We start from the raw sequence: 23,241 nt of genomic DNA on the forward strand, positions 1-23,241 counted from the left end.
ATATATATATATATATATATATATATATATATATATATATATATATATATATATATATATCTTCAATGTATGCAAGACTAATATCCAACTTCATGTCAAAATCTGCGTGAAACTTTAAATTCATAAGCTTACCAAGTTCCTTCACTGTATTTACTGTTGATAAGCTGCCAAAATGAAATAATAAATATGATAAACTCTCCCATCATTCTACACTATAATATGACCACTGTTAATCTATTATGTATTTAAACACCATGTTTCGCCAACATACCTGAGAAGCTGCCAAAGCGTTTGCAATCCCTGCAAAATATATAGTGTTTGTCACAATCATCTCAGTGCCAGATATTCATATATTAAAAATTACCAAGCTGCGACGTGCACTAACCTCAGTACTTTCGATGCACGATCTACAAAATAAACGAGAACAACGCTATCACTACCCGTAAATATTTCCAAAATGCTCAAACTGCTGATAAGTCCGCGCCAATTCCGCGGTTACCTGTATTAGACGTCCTGCCCGCTTTTGCAATCCCGGTGTGCTCTCAATTCAATCCGCGGTAGCCGCCATTGCAATCCTGCTTATACAGCGTGATCGTCACTATCGTGTCATAGAAATCGATAACGGACTCTTCAAAAATACACTAGTCTCACTGTTAGCGTACTTGGTCGCCATTTTAAACTGGGGCAAATATTCACCCAATGTCTCCACATTATAAGTTCTTTATTAAAACTACTGACTGTAATTCTAGTGCTAGCGCTCAATGATACCTCAAACACTTACTATTTTAAATAAATGCTGATAACGATCTAAAATGACTGTCGGAGTATCCAAATCAAGGGTGTTGTTTAATGTGTTGTTGTATGGGGTATATTGGTGTTGTGCAATCATGCCACGTTATTTACAAATAGTGTGCGATTATCAGTGGTGTATTTAATAGTGCATGACTTGAATGCTGAATTGTTATGGGATGTTTACCAAGGTGGCATATTAATCACATCATACATGGGTACAATAGTAATGCACATAATAGCCTACTAAGATCATCACTATGACCCTAATTAGGTGTTTACACCACATTATTATGTAGGAATAATTTCAAAACGAATTCATAAATCATCATGATCATGTGCTGTATACCATAATTAAACCTCTGCATATTATTTGCCAAGATGAAATACCAATCACATCATGTATAGATACAGTAATACACATAATATCCTGCGCAAATCAAACACTTGAAAACTAATGCGGTATTTACAATACAATATTGTTTGAAGATGACATCAGAACATATTTGTAAGTCATGATAAGTCTAAGCTATAAACAATCATTAAAACTCTGCCTGTTAACACACTATCAACTCAAGTACTACACAATAACCATCATGTTTAAGGTGTTATAAAAATGTTTTATACTACTCACGACCTGTGATGTTATGTTTAAAGATAACACGATAAGTCATAACGATCATCGAGACCAGTAGGGGCCATGGTATTTAGGTGTTTTATCCAGTATAAATCACGCGGTAACAATCTTTGGTGATTGTCAATTCCTGAACGTGTGTCTACTCTCTCAATGATGAGAAACCGAATTTGTGAGATTGTATGTTTTGCATCTCTCCAGTGCATGACTAGTGGTGATGATAAGTTCAAGTTACGTATCCTACTTTTATGCTCAGTCAATCTAATTTTGAGCTTACGTTCAGTTTTGCCAACATACATCATGCCACATGGGCATTTGATTCCGTATACCACTTGCTGCGTGTTACAATCACTTGTGTTTCTCAGTTTAATTTGTGCTCCTGTTGTGGGATGTCTAAATGAACTGCCCAAGATAACATTATTGCAATGCATACAATTCTGACAACGTACTGTTGCTTTATAAGATGTTTCTTCTTGTGTCTCGGGTTTTCGATTCAGTATTTGCCTAATATTTTGTCCTCTAGTATAGGCATGCATGGGTTTCTCCAAGAAAATGTCATTAAAATCTGGTTCTGTAGACAACAATTCCCACCTTCGATTTATTATGCTTTTGATGGCTTTCGACTATGTAGTATATTTGGTAACAAAAACTATTTTATTGCCTGTTGGTTTGGTTTTAGGTTTCAATAACTCTTGTCTGTCCATCTGCATAACTTTGTCCATGGTTATTTGTAGTTCTGCTGTGGGATAACATCTTGCCTCGTATTTTTGTCCTTGTTCATGTAGATTCAGCCGACAGGGTATCTACATTTGAACATATGCGCTTTATTCTAATGAACTGAGACAGTGGAAGATTTTTAACTAGACTTCTGGGATGAAAACTGGTGTAACTCAATGCATTATTGCGATCTGTTGGCTTGGTGTATAATCAGTCTCAAATCCTCCTGTTTTTTTGATGATTCTTACATCTAAAAAATCCATTGTCTTGTTGTCAATTTTGTAAGTAAACTGAATTCTAGGGTTCACTTGATTGAGCTTCAGAATCAATTCTTGTAATGTTTCTGCAGTATCATTCCATATTAAAAATATGTCGTCGATGAATCGACAGTACATTTTGATGTTATTCCAATCTTCAGTGTTCATTTAGTTCTCAGCCTCAAATTGCGCCATGAATATATTTGCATATGCAGGGGCCCCTGCAAAGCCCATCGAAGTACCAGATAGTTGCGCAAAATAGTGATCTTTCCACTGAAAATAACTGTTGTGTAGACAGAACTTCAGGAGTTGTAGTAGAAATACCTTGTCTGATGGTACCTCCCCCATTTTAAGTAGTGCCCATTCAGTTGATTCTAATCCTGATGAGTGCGGGATCGAAGTATAAAGCGCTACAACATCAATGGTGCACTAAAACCATAACAAAGTGAATCATGCATTAAAACAAGAAACTGTTATATGGTATAGAGTTAAGTGGAATGTTTTCAAAAGATTGTTGAAGGTGTATCACACCAAGTGAACTGTGCGCAAATAGATGGGCTTGTAAACCCATCATAATCCATATCAAATAGAATATTAGCATAATTCCCTGTATATGTGGGAGATCCTCACGCGCCAATCATAAGCACAGTCTTGTAGCAAAGTTTTTATTTTGACAGTAAACCAATGTTCATCCAGTAATCTGAATTTATTCCATATCTTTATTTATATTTTCAGCTTCATCCATATTTTATCCAATCACTTAAAAGGCAGCATTATTCCGCCTGGTTCCTGCCATGTAGTGCAGGGATATGTGTGGGGTGTCTGTTTTGTATTGCGGCGGGTGCTGGAATACAAAACATGGGCAATGCGACAGCCACAGTGGCGTTTGCATCATAATTAGCCCTGTGTGACTGCCGACTTGTAGGCAGGTGGCACCAAAAGCAAAACAATGCACCATTGTAATTGGGCCCTGAGTCATAAATATAGTTCACAAAAAATACAGTTGGTTTTAATTTTGATTTTTAACTATTGTTATGTATTTTGGTATATATTTAAAATGTATATGATGTAATTTCTTTGAATAATTATTGTTTTGTTTTTTGATGTATTTGTAAAACTTTTAGTAGTTATTAAATTAAATGTAAGTAATTTTTGTTATATTTAGCATTGTAGCGGATTGTGGGTTTTTAGGGGTGCATGGTAGGAAGTAATTTAATTTTAATTAATTAATAATTCATTGTTAATACACATTCATTAATGAATTGATAATCAATTATGTTAATAGTTTAAATAATAGTTTTACATCTTATGTGTGGGTTGTGGGGTTTATAGGGGGAGAGTGTAGGAAGTAATTTAACTTTAAGAAATTAATGATTGTTAATTAATATTAATTAATTAATTATTTGATAATTAACTATTTTAATCGTGTACTTTATTTTTACAATATTAATATTTAATAATAATTATGTCATTTATAATTCATTATGTTAATTGTATTACATTTTTTTCACTCAAATTTTATGTGCAGGTTTGGGTTTTGGTGAGGATATATTGTTGAAAGTAAATTTATTTCTTAATTCGGTTATAATTAATTTTTAATTGATAATAATAAATGTAAAGTTTATTATGTTAATTGTGTATTTTTTTTATTTTAGGATTGTGTTATATATTTTGTGGGGGTATATTGTGAAACGTAAATTACATTTAATTCAATAATAATTATTTATTTATTGATAATTAGTTTGTTGATAAATATTTATGATGGTGTAAATAATTAGTTTATTTAAAGGTAAGTTAGGTGCTGTTTGTAAGTTTTGTAAGGATATATGGTGGAAGGTAATTAAAACGAAATTATTTAATAAATTATATACTTGGTAATAAATAATTTAAAAATAAAAATGTGTCCCTTGATGCCTTCTTAAATTTCATGGGGGCCCGAGATTTAGCATTAAATATTAGTAAATCCTATATATTGCAGGTAGGGATGTGGCCCAAGAAAAAGTTTCTCTTCACAGTAGGTCTCGAGAAGGTCCCTCTAATGACTGTCTTTTCATACCTGGGGGTTTCACTGGATGATCGTTTGAAGTGGGGGCCTCTTATTCAGAAGAAAAACAGGGAGCTTACGAGGGTAAACGCTGCTATTTTCAACTTTGCTGCAAAGATGGGCAAGCGCCCAATTGCAGCCATGTTGAAAGTCTATCAGGCCAAAAGCGTAGCAACAGCGTGCTATGGTAGTGACATTTGGGGGCACACGGCCACAGATGCGTTACAGGTGGTTGAGAACACTTTCCTGAAGTGCTTGTTGGGCATGCCAATCGGTTTATTGAACTTGGTGGCTCATGAGGAATTGGGGGTGCTTTTTCTATGTGACACCTTGGCTTTGCGCCCCCTAGTGTTCTGGCTCAAGTATTGGCTGAATAAGGATTTAGCCCTCAGCCAGCAGATTATAACTGAATGCATGAGCCTTGACCACATGTCCTGTATACCATGGCTGAAATATATTAAAAGTTGTTTTGAAGAGTTGGGGCCCCCTAAACTTTTCTTAAAGCCTGATTCTATTGTACAAAAGGATGTGGAGTTTGTCAAGAAAGCTTTTAGCAGTCTAAGACAATTAGAAAGAGACAAGCTAGAAGTGCGTAAACCTAGGGGTCCATTACGGTGGGGCGGACAAAGTCCTCCCACTACCGTAGGGGAGCAAGGGACCGACCGCCGAAGTTCCCGCGGTCCCGCCATGTAAATTAGGATGCACCCGCCCCACTGGCGGGCGCATCCTGGACCCTTTACATTGCGGGTGGATCTGCTGGCTGCAGACCCACTCGCAGTGTAAATGGACTACGCATGGCATTCCCATGCACTAAATGGCAGGGAACCACTTGGTGCCTGCCACGTAGTGCATGGCAATGAGGGGGGTACTATGGGGTACCCCCTATTTGCACCCCCCAACACCATGGTGGCCCACTACGGGCCCCCAACAGCAAAGACCACAAGCCTTGCCGCCATAGAAAGGCTCATTACCGCACTCATAATAATATGGATGGAGGTGTCTCACAGACACCGCCACCATATTGTGATCTTTTTTCGCTCGGTCAACAAGTCGACCAGTGGAAAACCGGCAGACGGTCTTTCCGACCGCCGGGGTCCCCCCGGCATACTAATATGGCAGGGGAAATGTGTGGCGGGCGGAGGGAAATGTAGGGCGGATCTCCACTGTCATGCGGGCAGTGGCTATCCACCCTACATTGTAATCAGCCCCTAGTGTCCGCAAATTCCTGTGGCTAAAAATAAACCCATCCACAGAGCCTTATCTCCTGGGGTCACTTTCCACATATGAGCGTTTTTTACTGTCTAGGTTTCGCCTGGATTTTTTTCATTTGTTACTCACTGTTCCAAAAGGGTGCAGTAGAGGCCAGGTGTTAGCACCCTGTGGCTGCGAAGGAGTGTCTCCACAGGATCTGCTACACTTCATGTTCGTTTGTAAATTTTACGAGGTACCCCGAAGATATTTTAATTCCCCCTTTTAAAGAAGTTGCATTTTAACCAGGTTCGACCAGGGCTTCGGTATTTGCAATTGCTGAAGGCTGATTGTATTTTTTTCATTGTGGGCTATTTGAAATCTACGGTGAGAACTAGGGCCTGTTTGGACAACTAGCAATAATTCTTGGTAGAAGATACTCTCTGTTGTAATATTTAGTATATGAGTCACACTAACAGGGGCCTTTTTTTTCCTTTTTATTGACATGAACTGTATCTTCTATGTAATTTTACTGTAGCATGCTTTAAATGAGATTTGGATGTTGTGAAACTTTTATGGTTTTGTATACGTGAAACTGAATAAAGTTGATTTGATTTGAAATAAAAATATGTTTTATATGAAAATTATTTTTGGATTTACATTTCAATAATGTTTGTAAATATTTATGAAATGTTCTTAACATTATAATATGTATTTGTAATGTTCTTTATACGAAATATATTTGTTTTTTGATTAAATATTGATATTTAAATTTTTTGTTTAGTTTTTGCAATTATTTTATTGTTTTGCTGCAATGGGAATATTACATTGTTTCCTTCTGCAATCCAACAGTTTCCCTACTGTTGTACTGACTGGAGTGGGAACAGTACATTTTGAACCTCCACAATCCAAAACTTTCCCTACTGCTGCATTGGACTGAGAATAGTACCGTTTACCCCTCCGCAATCCAAATCTTTCCCTACTGTTGCACTTAATGGACTATGAATAGTACATTTCCCCCTTCGCAATTCAACACTTTCGCTACTGTTGCACTCATTGGAGTGGGAATAGTACTTTTTACCTCTTCGCAATCCAATCCTACAGTTGCATTGACTGTAGTGGGATTTAAAATGTTTACCCCCTCCTAAGTTCGACACTTTGTCTACTATTTATAAGTTGTAGTGGGAATAGTACATGTATTAATTTTAAAATATGTACTTTAGTTTATATTAGTTACATTTATATTAATATATTTTGGTTATTTAAAATGATAATATTTATAATCATTAATGGTTTTTAAATATTTTATTCATTTTTAGTAAATTCAAATTGTTTCTTTAGTTTGAGTTTTTTATTTGTCATTCAAATTGTTTGTTTATTAAATATGTTATGTTATTAGATATATGTATATATATTTATTTTTTATATTGTTACATTTAAGAAAGTTTTCAAATATAATATAAATAAAAAATATCAATTTAATAAAGTTGTTAAATTAAATATATGTATATAAAAATGTATACATTAATATATATGCTTTTTAATTGTTTTAAAATGATCATAATTCACTTACCCTTCTTCGCCAGAAGCCAGCAGATACACGCTAGGAGCAGCACACAGAGAGCCCTACCTTTTCCTCCCTTATACCCAAAGGAGCTACAGATGACTCTTCAATAAGTTATAGGCACAATCTACGCCTATAACAACATCACATTTTGAGCCAATGAACTCAAGTGACTAAGAAGGGCAAGTGAATCGACCTACCCATTGCGAGTGGCCCAATCAAGTAATCTCTCCAACTTTGGTCCTGAAGAAGGCCCACCGACCGGTTAGGGCAACAAAGGGCCAAAACATGTCAATGCACAATCAGACACTAGGTGCAGCGGACCTCTAATACATCCACCCAGCACCAACCTTTTATTTCAATGCTACCCCTTCCTGGTTACTAAACAACAATATCTTACAGCAAACAAATGATGGACGGAATGCTGACAATGCAAACATTCTTCCTCAGTCAAAAGATATGGGTTTGCCCACTATGCCACCCCAGTTTGGACCCAGCCATATACAAATCAGTCTTGACCCTGTGCCTCATGGGACAAGTCCAGACCGAACTGCCAGGCCAGGTCCTCCCTGGGACCGGTTTCAGGGTATGTCACCTCTCTTCAGCCAGGCTAGCTTGAATCCAGTGGCACAGTGAGCAAGGGACCCACATCTGGGCATGCCCATCCCACTTAGGGCGAAAAGTGTTACAGCAAACAAATGATGGACGGAATGCTGACAATGCAAACATTCTCCCCCAGTCAAAAGATCTGGGTTAAATCCATTGTTCTTTTGCCCACTACACCACCCCAGTTTGGACCCAGCCATATACAATCAGTCTTGACCCTGTGCTGTAACACTAATAAACAACAATACACAGAATCTGAGGTAATTTTAAGATTCATCTCTTTCCGCATCTCTCATGTGTTTATCACGACTGTCACGAACCAGATGGTCTCCCTCAAGGTGGAGGACTGTAGATCGTCTGGAGAACTGGAAACTCAGGTGGAATAAGACCCAATGATGAAGCAATTCACCTAACATTCAAGGCAGAGAATCAAAATATACGGTAATTTGAAGTTAGAGTGAATGAGGGTTTTTGAAGACAACCTGAAGACCGTGGCACACTAAGACACATGATTCATTCTCTTTTGATTCATATTATTACCCTATGGAAGTTGAATGAATCTCTGTTTCTCTCTCCTTCTGCATGATAAATGAGTATAAACGCAACCAGACTTGGCAATGTCAATAGGTCTGGCTTTAAGGGAATGTTGTACGGTAATGAGAAGCATTAGGAGTAAAAAAGCATGGGGATAGATATGTATTTATGAGAAAGCAAAGAACTGTCTTATACAATTGTTGTAGGTTAAAAGGTCAAGTGACAGCTGCACTGCCAAGCTAGACCTAGAAATCCATGCAGGTCAATGATTGATCTGCTCCCATCTGTGCTATTGCCAGAAAAAAACAACAGAAATTATCTAGTTTTCAAAGACACTTTAATAGCATTCCAATGTCTTGTGTGTGCCTCTGAAAGTTCAGACTCAAGCAGCTGGATAAATACACAAAATGCTCACAACTGTGGAGGACAAGCACTTTTTTGTGGAAGCACACAACTTCTGCCCATTTAAAACATGCACTCCTAGCTCTCAACATGTTGGCGGAACCAAATCCACTTTCTATTGTTGTACAAATATTTATCTGGCGACTCACAGCTGTGCTGTCAAACCAGACCATAAAAAAGGGCTGCCACTTCAGTGGGCTGGTCATGCAGCCGTCAAAGTCTTACTATTTAATGGCTAGGTTGACCCACTTTTATTTCAGGCATTTTGATCACAGATGCAATTTACACACAAAATGGTAATTCATATTAATGTTGACATCAATCCAGTTCATGATATTAAATCACAACGTGTAAAGATTTTAACATTGTGCTTCTTCAATTATTTATGGATTAAGCAAATGCTATTTTATTTTAAGAGGAAAATTAATTCATAACTTAACTGCTTGAGATTTGGGTGGTTTTTGGTTTCATGCAAAAAATGCATTTTGGAAAATCCCTATATGTGCCAACCTTAGCCAATGCAAAGATGACAAATGTGAATATTTTCTGAACTTCCATCACAATATAGTCCAGAGAACACTACAGAGGAGATTTGTGGGTAATATTCGTATGACTCATGTCTCTGGTTCGGATAAAAGAGTTATAGCCTACTCTGTTATTTCTAAAGTCTGTTCTGTCTTTTCATGTCTTTACCATTTTCTACAGAGTGGAGAATGACCATTTCCCATTCTTTGTCTTTTTGAGGGAAAGAGAACAACTTCCAAACGAATTGGGCCGATTATTGGGTATCAGCAGCTGTAATGTGATAGGTGTTTGTCAGCTATTTGCATGGGGTTTGATGAGTGGAAATCCATGGTGGCTGCAAGTTCGGTTTCTAGCTGGCTCGCCAAAGTGGTAGATGTGTATTATTTAATTCAAACTTAGAACTTCATGCAATATCTAGTTGTAAATGTAATGGCTGGTACTCCAAGAGTCTGAGATTAAAGGAGCGGCAGTTGGACCAAGGTAAAAGACTGCCTATAATATCTAAGCTGCCCCATTTTCTAAAACTAGCGTAAGGGCATTGAAAAAGCTTAAAAGCTTTCTATCTGGAATTGAAAAAGGGAACCTATGAATCCAATGGATATCATCCCTGAAATATGTAAAGCAAAGGATTCTAAACCATTCTGAGATTTTGTCAGTACATTAAATCCTTCCAAGATTTCAGGCATTAACTGCTTTGTAACTCTTTCAAATTGGGGCATACAAAAAGTGATGGATGGAATGCTTGAATTAATGTTATGTTATGTTATGTTATAAAGACTTTTAGAACGTGCTCTATTACTAACAAGTATCCTGGCGCGGCAAGAGAAGTGGCGAGCAGGGCAAGATTGTCAAGGTGGAGAAGATAGTTACAAAATTTTGTTAAACAGGTGGGTTTTCAGACCTTTCTTAAAGGCGACAATGGACTGGGCCGCTCTGAGACACAGAGGGAGAGCATTCCAGGCCCTAGCGGCCCCGACAGAAATGGACTGGCCTCCTAATCTGGCGTACTTAAATCTAGGCATAATCATTTTGCATTGATTGGCCGATCGAAGGGAACGATTCGGAACGTAGAGAGCAAACCGTTTCCTCAGGTACACAGGTCCGAGCTGATGGATAGCTCGGAAGGAGAGAACCATTGTTTTAAACACAATCCGGTGAGGCACTGGGAGCCAATGAAGGCTGCGTAGATGAAGGCGAACGCTGGACTACCTGGGCAGTTTGAACAGGAGGCGCGCAGCCGCATTTTGAATTATCTGAAGCCGTTCGATCAGATAAGCAGGTAAACCGCTAAACAAGGCATTAGCATAATCAAGCCTGGAAAGAATTAGAGCACGTGACACCGTCTCTTTGGCCTCTCTCGGAAGAAGTGGAAAGAACCTACGTAGGGCTTTGAGGGTGCCAAAACACATGCCGGTAAGTTTTTTGATATGGTCCTCAAACTTCAGATCACTCCCGAACCAGACCCCTAAGTTCTTAGCCGGGCCACCCATAGAATTGGGACAAGGCAGGTCAGGCGGCCATAGGAGGTCTTTAAAGTTGTCGGGAAAGGAGCCATAAAAAAGAACCTCGGACTTGTCTTCATTGCACTTAAGCTGGGCAAGTGCTAACCAGTGGAAGACAGAGGAGAGGCAGAGCCGAACCGCCGATGTATCCAAGTTACCCTTGGACCAGGTAATCAGAAGTTGGGTGTCATCGGCGTAGGCCATTATTTTAGCCCCCAACTGTTCGGCCAGGTAAATCAAAGGAGTCAGGTAGACATTAAAAAGCAGGGGGCTAAGAGTGGACCCCTGTGGGACACCAGTGGTGAGTTTCCTAGGCAGAGAAGCGTGAGGGGGCATCCAGACCTGTTGCGTCCTATTATCCAGAAATGACGATAGCCAGTCAAGTGCTAATCCAGAAATGCCAACGGCCGCCAATCTGGTGAGGAGCAGGTCGTGGGGAACCGTATCGAAGGCGGCAGAGAGGTCTAGTAAAATCAGAACCGCTCTGCCACCTCCATCTAGGCACTCCCGAATTGCCTCAGACACCTCAACCAAAGCCGCTTCGGTGCTATAGGTGGCTTGGAACCCTGATTGGGCCGGGTGCAAAGCCTGGAAAGACTCAATAAACTGATCCAACTGGCGGAAGGCAATTTTCTCGCAGACTTTAGCCAAAGCCGGCAGCAGTGAAATAGGCCGGTAGCTGGATGGAGCAGCAGGATCCAACCCAGCCTTTTTTAAAAGCGGGAGAAGTTTGGCTTGCTTCCAGCACAGCGGGACAGTAGCTGAAGAGAAAGAGAGGTTAACAATCTGGGTAACCTCGCTACATACTGTATCAGCCACCCCGCCAAGTACCCTGGCAGGGCAGGGATCCGTGGGGGACCCTGATTTCAAAGCCTCAAGTACTGTCCGGATGACTGGCTCAGTGGAAGGGGAGAAAGCAGCAAACTGCTCAGCTGGCTTGGGCATGGGGAGATAAGGTAGTGCTGGTGAGGACTTGAAACTGTCACGGGCAGCGAGCAAGTCCTCTTGGATTTTAGCAATTTTATCTACAAAAAAAGAGGAGAGCTCTTCACACCAGTGAGCAGATGAGGGCAGCACTGGTTGGGCAGGACATGGCGAAAGGAAGCTCTGAACAATGGAAAAAATGTCCTTGCTATTATTGTTAGCCTTTTCAATTCTACCAGCATAGTAACTGCTCTTGGCTGCTCTAATCGCCGCATAATAATCCTTTTGTGCGGTGTAGGGATTTCGTGACCAAAGGGGTGTAAAAGTCAGACTGCAACGCTCTATGATCTTGGTTGGTTGGTTTATTTTTCGTATTAAGGGTAGTGCAGAACAACAGTATATAAGGGTATAGTTCATAGGGTCTCGGAACACTGGTTCTCTGCCTCCTGTTGGGTCCAGTCGGGACAAGGATGGTATGGCCTTTTCTTGAACTCGAAGGTCTCTGGAATCCCGGGGTCTTGGGGCCTCAGAAGAGAAGAGAAAGAAAGGTGCCAGGCACCGGGTCAGTACTCTATACTGCCTTTCTAAGGAGTGTGCTACCGTCACCAGTTCGTGGGGTGAGGGGTGTGAGGGACGTCCAAACAAACAAACTACACCCAGTGCCTCTCGAGTGTTCTGCCTCCCACCTCCCCGTATCAACTTCTCTACCTCCCGCCTCCCCAAACACCCCACCAGAATGCCCCTTGCAATGGCACTTGCCTGTGGCCGTGGCCCGTTCCTTGGGCCACGGCGCCTGGACCCGGGGCGTCTTCTCCTCCTCCTGTCAGCCCACCGGGTTTACTCGCGGTGTACAAGACGGTCTCCTGTTGTGGGTCTTCCCTCACCGGTTCCTCCCCTCGGCTCTCTGCTCTTGTTTTCTCCGCTCCGCCGCGACTCTCTGCTCCCTCCTCCTCCTCTGGTCCGATGCAGCTCTCTGTTCTCTCCACCACGTCCTCGCCTGCCTGCAGTCGTCTTCTCCGTCGGTTCTCCTCCTCGTCCTCCAGGTGCTTGGCTTTCCTGCCTTCGCTGCTGCACACCGTCCGTTCCATCCCCGGTCCTCTTATCCTCCTCGCTTCCGTGTTTCGACATGGCTCCGCCCCTTCCGGTTTGCCTGCGACTAGAGCGCTGGCTTGTTCCTGGTCCGTGTATGACGGCAAGGCGGAAGTGCCTTTCAGGGTATCACCACGGTGTCCGTCCTGCTCCTCCTCACATGCGGCTCGCAGATCACTTTGTGCCGCAGGCAGGTAAGCTTGTCTCCACACCCGTTCGAGTTTCTTACATCCAAGTTTCATTTCCCGTAGGGTGTGGGAAAACCAAGGTTTAGAGGGGGAGGACCGCATCCTACGGATGCAACCCTGGTTTATAGAGGCAGCTGACCCCTGTTCCACCCAGGTGTTAAAAACACTGACCGCCTCATCAATCTCCGAGGTCAGTATAGGACGGTCTCGGGATAAGGATTCAGTCAGGGACACTAGATTGATCCTCTGGGAATGCACGAGTGGGGGAGTACCTCCACCCCGCTGCTTTTTCCAAGGGCCAAGAGAACCTGATCAGCTCATGATCCGACCATGTGACACTCTCGGGGCAGGTCATCACAATATCAAAGTTAGAGCAGACAAGGTCTAAGAGGTGGCCGCCCACATGCATTGGAGCTTCGACCCATTGTTTGAGGTGGGCCATGGTTAAGGCTTCACCTAGGCGACTAGACGCGCTAGAGTTCAACACATCCACATGAATGTTGAAATCCCCTAGGAGCAGAAACTTTGAAAATCTCAGAGCACGTGGTACTAAAACCTCCTCCAAGGCTTCAATAAAATGTCCAACATTACCCAGAGGTCGATATACCAAAGTGCCTCCCAGAGTAAAATGTGGATTGAGCACAAGAGAAAAATGGAGCAACTCCGCATCCTCCAGCTCTCCCTGGGGTTCGCAGGAGAAGACCCATTTGTCCCTATAAATCACAGCGACTCCACCCCCTCTACCAAGCGGGCGGTCTGCCCTCGGGATCTTGAAGCCACGCGGGATAGCTAGCTCCACCACCGGGGCACAAGTATTATTTAACCAGGTCTCGGTGATAAAAAAAAGATCGAGTTGATCCTCCGCCAGGATTTCTCAGCTACTGATAATCATTTGGGCCGCATCCCAGTCTATTGTTACTTTGCATACCATGCTAACTCAGTTTCGACTCAGCTATATGCAAATCAGTCTTGACCCTGCTCCAATAGGACAAGTCCTGATCGAAATGCCAAGCCAGGTTCTCTCTAAAGCAGAACACAAGCAACCTAGGACCAGTTTCACCCTTGTAATGGACTCATCAGCCAGTGACACAGTGGGCACAATCCAACGTTTGGGCATACCTGTCCCACATAGAGCGATATACTAAAGTATACAAAAAGTGATGGATGGAATAATTGAATTAATCTCAGCCACTGCTAATTACTTCTGCTGCATCTCAGTACATTGTTAATTTGTGCCCCATGCAACCTCAGTGTGGACCCAGCTATATGCAAATCAGTCTTGACTCTGCTCCAATGGGAACAGTCAGCCTAGGACCTGAGTACCTCCATTCCTGCCTAGTGAGCCCTGTTAGTCGCCATTCAATACCAGAGTAGTCTACCAGATTCGGCCCACATTAGTCCCCACCTGACAAAGCCTAGGTTTGGCCATAAGCGTCAACTACATTTGTGCAAGTATCCAGCAGGCTTGCTGGCCTAGAGCAATTTTACCAAACTCAATGGCAGTGGACAAATGCATGAGGACCTGAGCGTATCTCAGCAGGCTCCTGTCTCCTGATGGTGAGGGCTTGTGACATCTCATGGTCTTTTTTCCTATATAGGGCATCTGGTCTCCTTCAGTCTCTGGACAGCCTGTGTCAGTGTCAGACATTCTCGCAATTGATAGATGTTCCTCACAGCAGCCGGGAGACAACACGCCCAGGCAACTGTCCTCCATGCCATGTACCATCTACAGGCACACACATGCAGCCCAGTACAAACACACAAGTATCATGAGCTATCTGGTGCTACACACAATCCATGCAGACCAAGGGAGAGTCAAGGACACAGCCATAAAACTTTACGCGAGTGGGCCAGTAGGCACCACTCCTGTGACACAGGTAAAAAGGCCTGTTCACAATACTGATTACCACTGAACAAAAAATGGGTATTCTGTCACCAATGTGGTAGTATCAATTAACTCTTGGTAAGAGTAGTATCCCTCTACCATCACAAACGTAGCGCTTGGCGCGCCCCTTCTAGTCTAACAAGACCGCACAACTATGAGACAAGCCTAGGTCATGGCGCACAAACACGATCTGTGTTTGCCAGGACCAAAAATCATTACAAGAGGTGCAGATATCCATGGAGCTGTGGACCTCAGGGCAGGGTTCCACGATCATCTCCATGCAAGGAACCCTTATGTCTTACCACCCACATTATGAAGAGATTTCAGTAAACAAGTTTTGTTGCAAAACCCCGTCTCTTCTGCAGCGAAAAATAGATGTTAAAGAGCTGGAGCAATCTTCACTAAACCACCCTCCCATGACTAGCATTAACGAGCACCTGGGAAAACTTATCCCTTGTTGAGAAGCTATAATTAACCAGGTATTCACTATATTTTAACTGCTTTCAGACAGCAATGTTGCATTTCTTTGAGCAGCTCCACAAAGAGTAAGATATATATCAAGAATTACACTCAATATGTTTTGTACCATAATGCACTGCAGAGCTAATGAGCCAAAAGACTGAATAATATAAAGTTGAAAAGAATCTAGAAATGCCCATTACACAGTTTGATGCAAATGGAGGAAAGTATGGAGACAGGGTCTAATTAGCAGCCCCTGTCCTGTTTTTCAGCAGCAGACCTGAATTCTAAGCTCAGACTTCAGGTCAAAGTTTAAATGTGTGATTGAGGCCTTTAGACTTCAGGTCTAAGTTTAACTTTGGGAATTGGGGCCCTTGGACTTCAGGTTTAAACTTAGGCTTTAGGCTTGGGCCCTGAGTAGCTTTAGGGCAACATGATGTGTCTTTTTTAATCAAAGAGTTGAAACCATAATGATATACAAAGGATTGGAAATAAAGAAAGCACATAGGTTGCTTTCGGGGAATTAAAAACGTGGTTTAGAGGATATACTGTGGTCATCTAGATGAATCCTCGAGTGAGAGGTAAGACTCCTCCACAGTGCTCCAAAGAAGGAAAAGCGTAATTAAGGGGCCAATTACGATTTTGTGTGGAAAGCCTCCAACCGACAGTCGAACTCTCCTAGACTGTGTCGAAACCCATCCGCTTGAGTCGATCGGATTCAATTCCGCCCGACCGATTACGATGTTCGTAGTCGGAAGGGGACCCGTTCGGTCATTCCGAATCGGCTCTGACCGGCTCGCGGAGAGTCCGTGTCGGTCAGAGCCAAATCGTACAGTTCTACGGACAGCGTTTCCGACCGACCGATTACGATGTCGGATTCTAACAGCCTTTCTGAGTCAGACAGTCCGACACAAAAAGGCTGTCGGAGACTGACTTTGGGGGCTCCTTCAGGCCCCCCTTCATCGTGAGGTCTCCAGTTTGGGGCCGAGGACGTACCCAAGGGAACCCCTGTAAAACCATGCACTGTGTGAAAGGCACCATGGTGTGCCCGCAACAGGGTGGAAGGTTTTCCGCATACACCCATTTTCCCCATAGGAGCCTGTGTTGTCGGTCGGAACACGGGCTCCCAAAGATGTCAATGGGAGTCTGACCGAACGGTGTTTGGAATCATCATAATCGGTCATACGGAACGGCTGATCGCGAGTCGGTCAGAACCGTTTCCGAGAAGGAGTTGGGCGGAAAGATTCCACATGACATCGTAATCGGTCCCTTAGTGCCCAGCATACCGAGCCTGAGAACATAGGCAAAGGCCAACATAATTGCGTATTTACCCATAAGAGAAGAACTCCTATTTGCAAAAATGATATCTGTTTGGCAAACTGCCAAACTTAAAATGTCTAAGAAAGATGGTATGAATTCTTGCAGACAGAGGCAACAGTTAATTTAACCTCTTGTGGCAAGTATAGCAAGAACACTTAGGGGGTCATTAGAATGACGGGCAGACTTAGTCCGCCCGACATCCTATCGGATTATTGGACTGCCCGCCATAAGGGTGGGGGTCCCGTGGGGGGTATTAGGATGCGCCCGCCACAGTGGTGGGCGCATACTGCATTTTTAACATTGTGGCGGGTGGTGCCCTCAGCACCGCCCGCCACAATGCTAAAAATGCATGTGATGCATTTGCATACACAAAGCGGCAGGAACCGCGCGGTACCTGCTGCATTGTGTATGCAAATGCAGGGGGGTACCACAGGTACCCCCCATGTGCACCCCCCACCTCGCCTACACCATGGCGGCCCACAGGCCACCCATGGGGGCCCGCAGGGCCCACCGCAGTCCCCCCTATGCCATAGTAATATGGCGGGGGGAAATGGGTGGCGGGCGGGTGGTGGGCGGACTAGGATGTCGGGCGGATCGCCACCACCCGCATGGCGGTGGCGATCTGCCCGACATCCTAATGGGCCCCTAAGTCATTGGTTTTTATAGATGTAGCAGGGATTTGAAAATCCAACAAAGCTAAGTTAGCTGAATTTCATGCGACACTTTCATTGACAAAATGGCGCATATTTTATAAGCGTCTGCAGGCAGTAACCAGCATGTTCCACAGACTGCATGACAGCACTCTGTATGAATCCCGCCAATGCCCCAAGCTTGATGGTCCTGCGTTTTTGGGATTTTCATGGTGCACAACCGAAGGCTGAGGTTCATGTTTGAAGTATCTGAATGTTACATACAATGCACGACTGCCATGGTAAAATTACTCATTGGACCAGATGTACGACCATTGAATTTTGCGACTCGCTAATTGCGACAAATTGTGAGTTGCAGTTTGCCAGTCACATATTCAATGTACAACATTGTCTCAGACACTGTTTGTGATTCCCAATGGGGTCGCAAATTGCATGCCTCATGAATATTAATGAGGGTGTCACAATTTGCGACCCCATTGGGAATGGCTCGCACTCCCAGGGATGGTGGCCTGCTGGGATCAGTAGACCACCATGTCTGGGACTGCTTTGTCAATAAAGCAGTTTCTCTCTTTTTAAATGATGCCCGTTTTCGTTAAAGGAAAAGGGGATGCATTTAAAAAAGAAAAAATTAACTTTTCAGTTTCATTCTTTATGGGCCGGCAGTAGCCCCTGGGACCACTGCCTGCTCTTTAAAAATATTTGTGTACCCATTCACAAAGGGGATGGGGTGCCCTGGGGACCCCTTCCCGTTTGCGAATGCTTTGCCACCTACTTGAAGTAGGCTGTAAACTGCAAGTTTTGTGCAACCGCAAATGCATTCGCAAAACACTCATTCATGGCATTTGAAATCTCTATTAGGAAGGGACGCCCTTTGCACGCCCCTTCCTAATAGCGAGTCGCTAACCCTATTTTGTGAGTCGTAATAGATTAGCGACTTGCAAAATAGCATTAGTACATTGTGCATCTGTTTTTTGCAATCGCAAACAGGCCAAATGCCCATTTGTGACTGCAAAAAATGGTTGTACATCTGGCCCATTATTGTCCTTAATGTGCACTATTATTGAATTGAGTAGCTGTTATTTTAATTACCACTGAAAAATGAAAAGGTGTATCAGCCCATAATCATCCAAACCTGGCACCATCAGTGTACATAGAAGTCTCATAAGTAAGTGTATTAATGACAAATCTTTTTTTCCAGAATAACAGTGGTAAGGATGCAGTGGGGCAGGAACCTGCATTATACCGTTGTCAGACAGAAGGACGTTTTGTCGCTCATGAATCTCATGATGTAATAACAAGAATGGGAGTGTGAACTCTATGTCATGCTGTGTATTGTTTTGTCCTTCAAATAGTGTATTAAACCAGACTTTTATTTGCAGATTATCACAGGTATTTCATTCTTACCTCGGCACCGGGTTTAAATTGATGACAGGCATATCATTGCTGAATAAATCAAATTCCTCATCATCATCCTCGGCTTCATCTTCAGCTCCTTTGACCAGCCACCGGCCCAACTCAGTTGCCTTCTTGTCCAGTTGGTTTGCTCGTTTGATTGCGGCTGCCCTGAAAGAACCATTTAACATACGATTTCAGTTTCTCACCTAATGATTATTTCTTCTACCATAAGTGGGTGTGATTGACCCCACAAACCTGCACAAAAACCTTAGAGGGAGGTTATCAAAGCAAATAGTCTCCCTTGATAGAGTGAGGGGCGTTGATTATCTTGGTATTCGAATATCAGATTCCAACTCGTGGGAGGCCCAGATGCAAAAGAGTGCTGCTACATTAACCGCATCGCTGCTGCGGCGATTTTTGCGCTGTGCGGCAATTTTTAAATTACCGCGATACATGACGAGCTCAGCTCGTCATCAGCACACGCCACCCGTGGGTGATGACGAGCTGAGCTCGTCATCAGCATCGAAGGGGTTAAAACACAGGGCCAGGGCCTTCCTTAGAATTGGGAAACCAGCCAAGTCTCACCCTAATAACCCCCACCCCTTCAAATATACAGGGCACAGTTTTAACTGCAGCACTTTATGAAAACGCATAATGGGCCCATTCAGACTTGACTAAGTTAGGTTGCAAGGAAAATACGTTTGTGTTGTCACTTTTATCACTCCCTCAGAATTGCCCTTTTCTACCTGTATGGCTTGGTCTTGGACTAAGACCTCTGGGCCTGGTGGCCAAGCTGCACCCATTAGCTCATTGGGTGCATATTTGGACGTTGGATGTCCTGAAACCATATAAGGAGGGCCTAGCTGACATCTTTGAAAGGCCAGGAACTGTAAGGAAGATCTCTTGTTTAAGTTTAATCAAGGCAAACTTGATGGAGGTTGGCTTGGTAGACTTCTGGAACTCGCCTGAACTCATTGGACAGGGCTCCTTGGAACTGTTAAAACCAAAGTTTTGGGAAAGGCACTATGCAAAATGGATTGCTTCTGGAGATGCAGGTGAGATTGCACAATATTTTGTAACTTTTAAAGATTCTCCTTTTTATGAAAACTTTTTAGATACAATCTGCCCTGCTGCTGCAAAATCCCTTTATTTAAAATGTCATTAAAGCATCCTTCCCCTCCCAGCATTACCCCCTTATGGGTCCTCCCTGTCCCATGACTGACATAGTGAGGCAGTCCTGCCTCCACCTAGCCAATCAAAACGGAACAAAACCAAAGGCTAAAGGTTACATAAAACCCTCCCACCCACTGCCATGCCTGTTTTTTTTCTGCTACGACGGTGGTTGGAATGATGGTGCTCCGGGTTCCTGTCTCGGTTTCCGGTATTTTCTGCGGAATGGTTGTGAGGCCGTGAGTATTTCTGATTCCATGTTTTGTGGCTAAATCCATATGTGTATGCTGTTTTCTCTCTGTGTGGCTGCTCCTGTGCTCCGGTCGGCCGCGCTCCCGTTCTGGGGTCAGGACGGTCCCCACGCATGTGCTGGACTGGGGCCGGGAGTTCTCCTGGTGTCCTGGACCCGGGTCCTTCCAGGGCTGGTGGTTTAGTATAGTGTCCGGCCTCCGTGGCCATGTTTGAAGTATGTGGCTGTTGGTGGAGAATACAGGACTGCACTTTTTGTTGAAGTTTAAGGTCTCACCTTGTGAGACTTGGTGTTTGGGGGTATAAGTTAATGGAGGTTGCTGGGCACTTCCTTTTTTGTGTATTGAGAGTTCCTGTGAGGTTTCCTCCTGTTTTGCTCACCATGAGTGAGGGGGCTTCTTCTCCTGTGCCTGCAAAGGCGGTTTCCAAGCAGCATAATGTCCAGGACCTGCAAGGGAATGACGTTTTACAGATTTCTAGGGCTGATTTGCAGGAGTTGATCAATTCAGTCTGTGCTGTTGGAGCCTGCTGCAAAGAGGTTTAAAGATGATTAGGAGGAAATGGACAATACCCCTAAGGGAAAGTACGCCCAGGGCAAGTTTTTTCGGACATGCTTGTCCACATTCAGGAGGTGCTTGGTTTTGACCCTAAATCATTGTCTGATGAGGGGTTTAACGCACAATATAGTTACTCTGTGGTGTATGACCTTCTCTTCCATGATGTCCTTAAGGATATATTGTCTAAAGAATGGCTTGAGGTTGATAATCAGGGTATTCCTCGCGTTCTGGGAAGCGGTATTGATTGGCGGACTTTGACACCCAGTTTCCTGCGATTCCCAAAGTCAATTCTCTTTTGTCCTCTATAGCTTCCGCCTCCCCTTCCTCTTTGTCATCATATGAGGCTTCCTTGATGGATCTGGTGGAGCGGAAGGTGGAGTATGCTCTAAAACGTTCTTACGCAGCTTCTCATTTTGGGGTGCATGCTAGCACTTATGCGGCCTATGCCTCACAGGTCCTTCTGAAGGATTTTGATAAGTTGTTTGACTGTCTTCAGTATCAGGGGCACCCTACTCCTGTGTTGGCTCAGATGGAGATCTTGGGGCAATTTCTCTCGGATGTGACTTTTGATTCCTTGTGGGCCTTCTCCTCTGCTGCCTTGTTGGTGGTGGCTGGTAGGAGGTCTCTCTGGACCAAACCATGGTGTCTTGAGGCTGCGCAGAAGGCCTTAGTCCATAAACTGCCTTTTGAGGTTGTCTCTTTGGTGACGCTTTGAATGCAATGGTATAGCTCTCTGCAGAGGAGAAGAAGATGTTGAAGCCTTTTCAGCCTGTACCTAAGAAGAAATCCTTTTTTCATGAACAGGGTTTTTAGGGGGGTTTGTCTTCTCTGCCCTTTTCTGGTCGGGCCTGTGGTCTGGGGGCCACATTCCATTATAAGTCCCCAGCCTCAGCAGCAGTGATCCTAGGCAGTAGGGTCAGACACGCTATTAGCATATGAGACAGGACAGGTCCTGATGCCATAGGATGTTCAGGGTAGAACAGGGAGCAGGATGTTTCTTGGGATAGTTTCAGTGGCAGTACCATGGGCAATAATTTTACATTACAAGCTACAGATGGTCAGTTTCCCCATGGCCAACTCGGTCAGTGTGAGGTTGTTTAAAATCTCCCACTTTAAGAAAATAAATAACAAAGTGACCTTCTTGTTGCTTGCCTCATTGGATAAGGACTGGCGAAAGGAAGAGATTACTGGTATAAAGTAGATGACAAGCGAGTTATACAGCCATTATCCTCCTAAAATACATTATTTGCAAAAATAAATGTTTTAGTAACAATTGGAACATTACCTAACCTCAATTCTTACACATATTGGAGTGCACAAAGCCTTAAGCATATGCAACTATAAACATAAATCACATATGGTTGGTGTATGTAGTCACAAAACTTACTCTTGTTCATTATAGCCAACATTGCGGATGATGTATGCTGAGCTGTAAAAGAAAAACAACAAAATGTTTAGCAATTTCGGTTCAGTGATTACTTTTTTTTAATCTGATTTAATCTATAAGGTTTTCTTAATTTTGATTAGAATAAGGGTTAAAGAAGAAAGTTTTGTGCTAATTTATTATATACAGAAATGTCATCGAGTAGGCTTAAAAATACATTTGCAAAACATAGAATTTTTTTTACAGGTTTTGTTCCACGTCATAACATAATATCAATGTTTTGTACTGAGCTGAAAAAGGAGTAATACTATTTAAGCATGAACAATAACTGCTAATGGCTTAATCATTACCCTAATTCCATATATGAAATGAAGCGAAACATTAGTTTACTTCGTTCCTCACTACAAAAGCAGTAAAAATAGCACAAAGTTAAGTTTTTTCTATTGTGTTGCTCAGGTGAAAATATTTATGTAATTTGATATGCCAACTGTTATGTTTGGTCTGAACTATATGGGGCTTCCATCTACACCTAGGGTACCTTGGATATGGTAGTATAAACTAGTGTTATTTCAGCAAGGCAAGGGGGAAGTACAAGTACCAGTCCAGAATAGTCAGCCCCCGAATGGTCCGGACTTTTCCCCCAATGTAAACCCTGTATCACCAACCATGAAACCTCCTCTATTCCACAATGCCCAGTCTCCCCAGTTATCCCAGCCCTGTCTGTGCTCTGATAGCCTAGTATGAAGCCTAGTAAGAAGCCCAAAATCCAAAACCATGCATAGGAACCACAGGAGACTGATCACAAACTTCTACCTGACCTCCCAGGATGAACAAAACAGCTACATAACAAGAAAGAGGGTTTCGGAAAATGGGATTACCGAGTCTCATGAGGTCAGTGGAGAAACCAGCTGGGGAATGGCAAGGGAACCAGAGCCCTCAAACGACACAGACGAAGTACTGCCCTTATCCCATTCTTCAACGCCAACCAAAGACCCTCTTAGTACCTATCCTAAAAAAACGGATGCTGAACCATCTGTTTTTAGAAACTGCTGTCCCATTTCCCTTCTTCCAGCACCAGCCAAAGTTTTGAAGAAGCTAGTTCAAGAACAGCTGTCTAGTTATCTTGAATCCCGGCGTCATTTCCACGACTCCCAGTCCAGGTTTAGTTCCGGATACAGTACTGAGACTGCCCTCCTTGAAGTCTCTGAG

The 23,241-nt window shown here is 43.1% G+C and overlaps 1 protein-coding gene across 1 annotated transcript in view; it reads right to left on the reverse strand.

Moving 5' to 3' along the window:
• The window catches only part of LOC147705871 (fer-1-like protein 4), a 1,142,165-nt gene that overhangs the window by 876,694 nt on the left and 242,230 nt on the right, over window positions 1-23,241 (reverse strand). Inside the window, exons 6-7 of the mRNA XM_086932323.1 lie at window positions 22,036-22,077; window positions 18,682-18,840 (exon numbers count right to left, since the gene is read on the reverse strand). Coding sequence (XP_086788449.1) covers window positions 18,682-18,840; window positions 22,036-22,077 — 201 coding nt within the window. The remainder of the gene's footprint in view (window positions 1-18,681; window positions 18,841-22,035; window positions 22,078-23,241) is intronic.

Source organism: Lissotriton vulgaris, chromosome 7, assembly GCF_964263255.1.
Source record: "Lissotriton vulgaris chromosome 7, aLisVul1.2, whole genome shotgun sequence".
NCBI classification, from domain to species: domain Eukaryota; kingdom Metazoa; phylum Chordata; class Amphibia; order Caudata; family Salamandridae; genus Lissotriton; species Lissotriton vulgaris.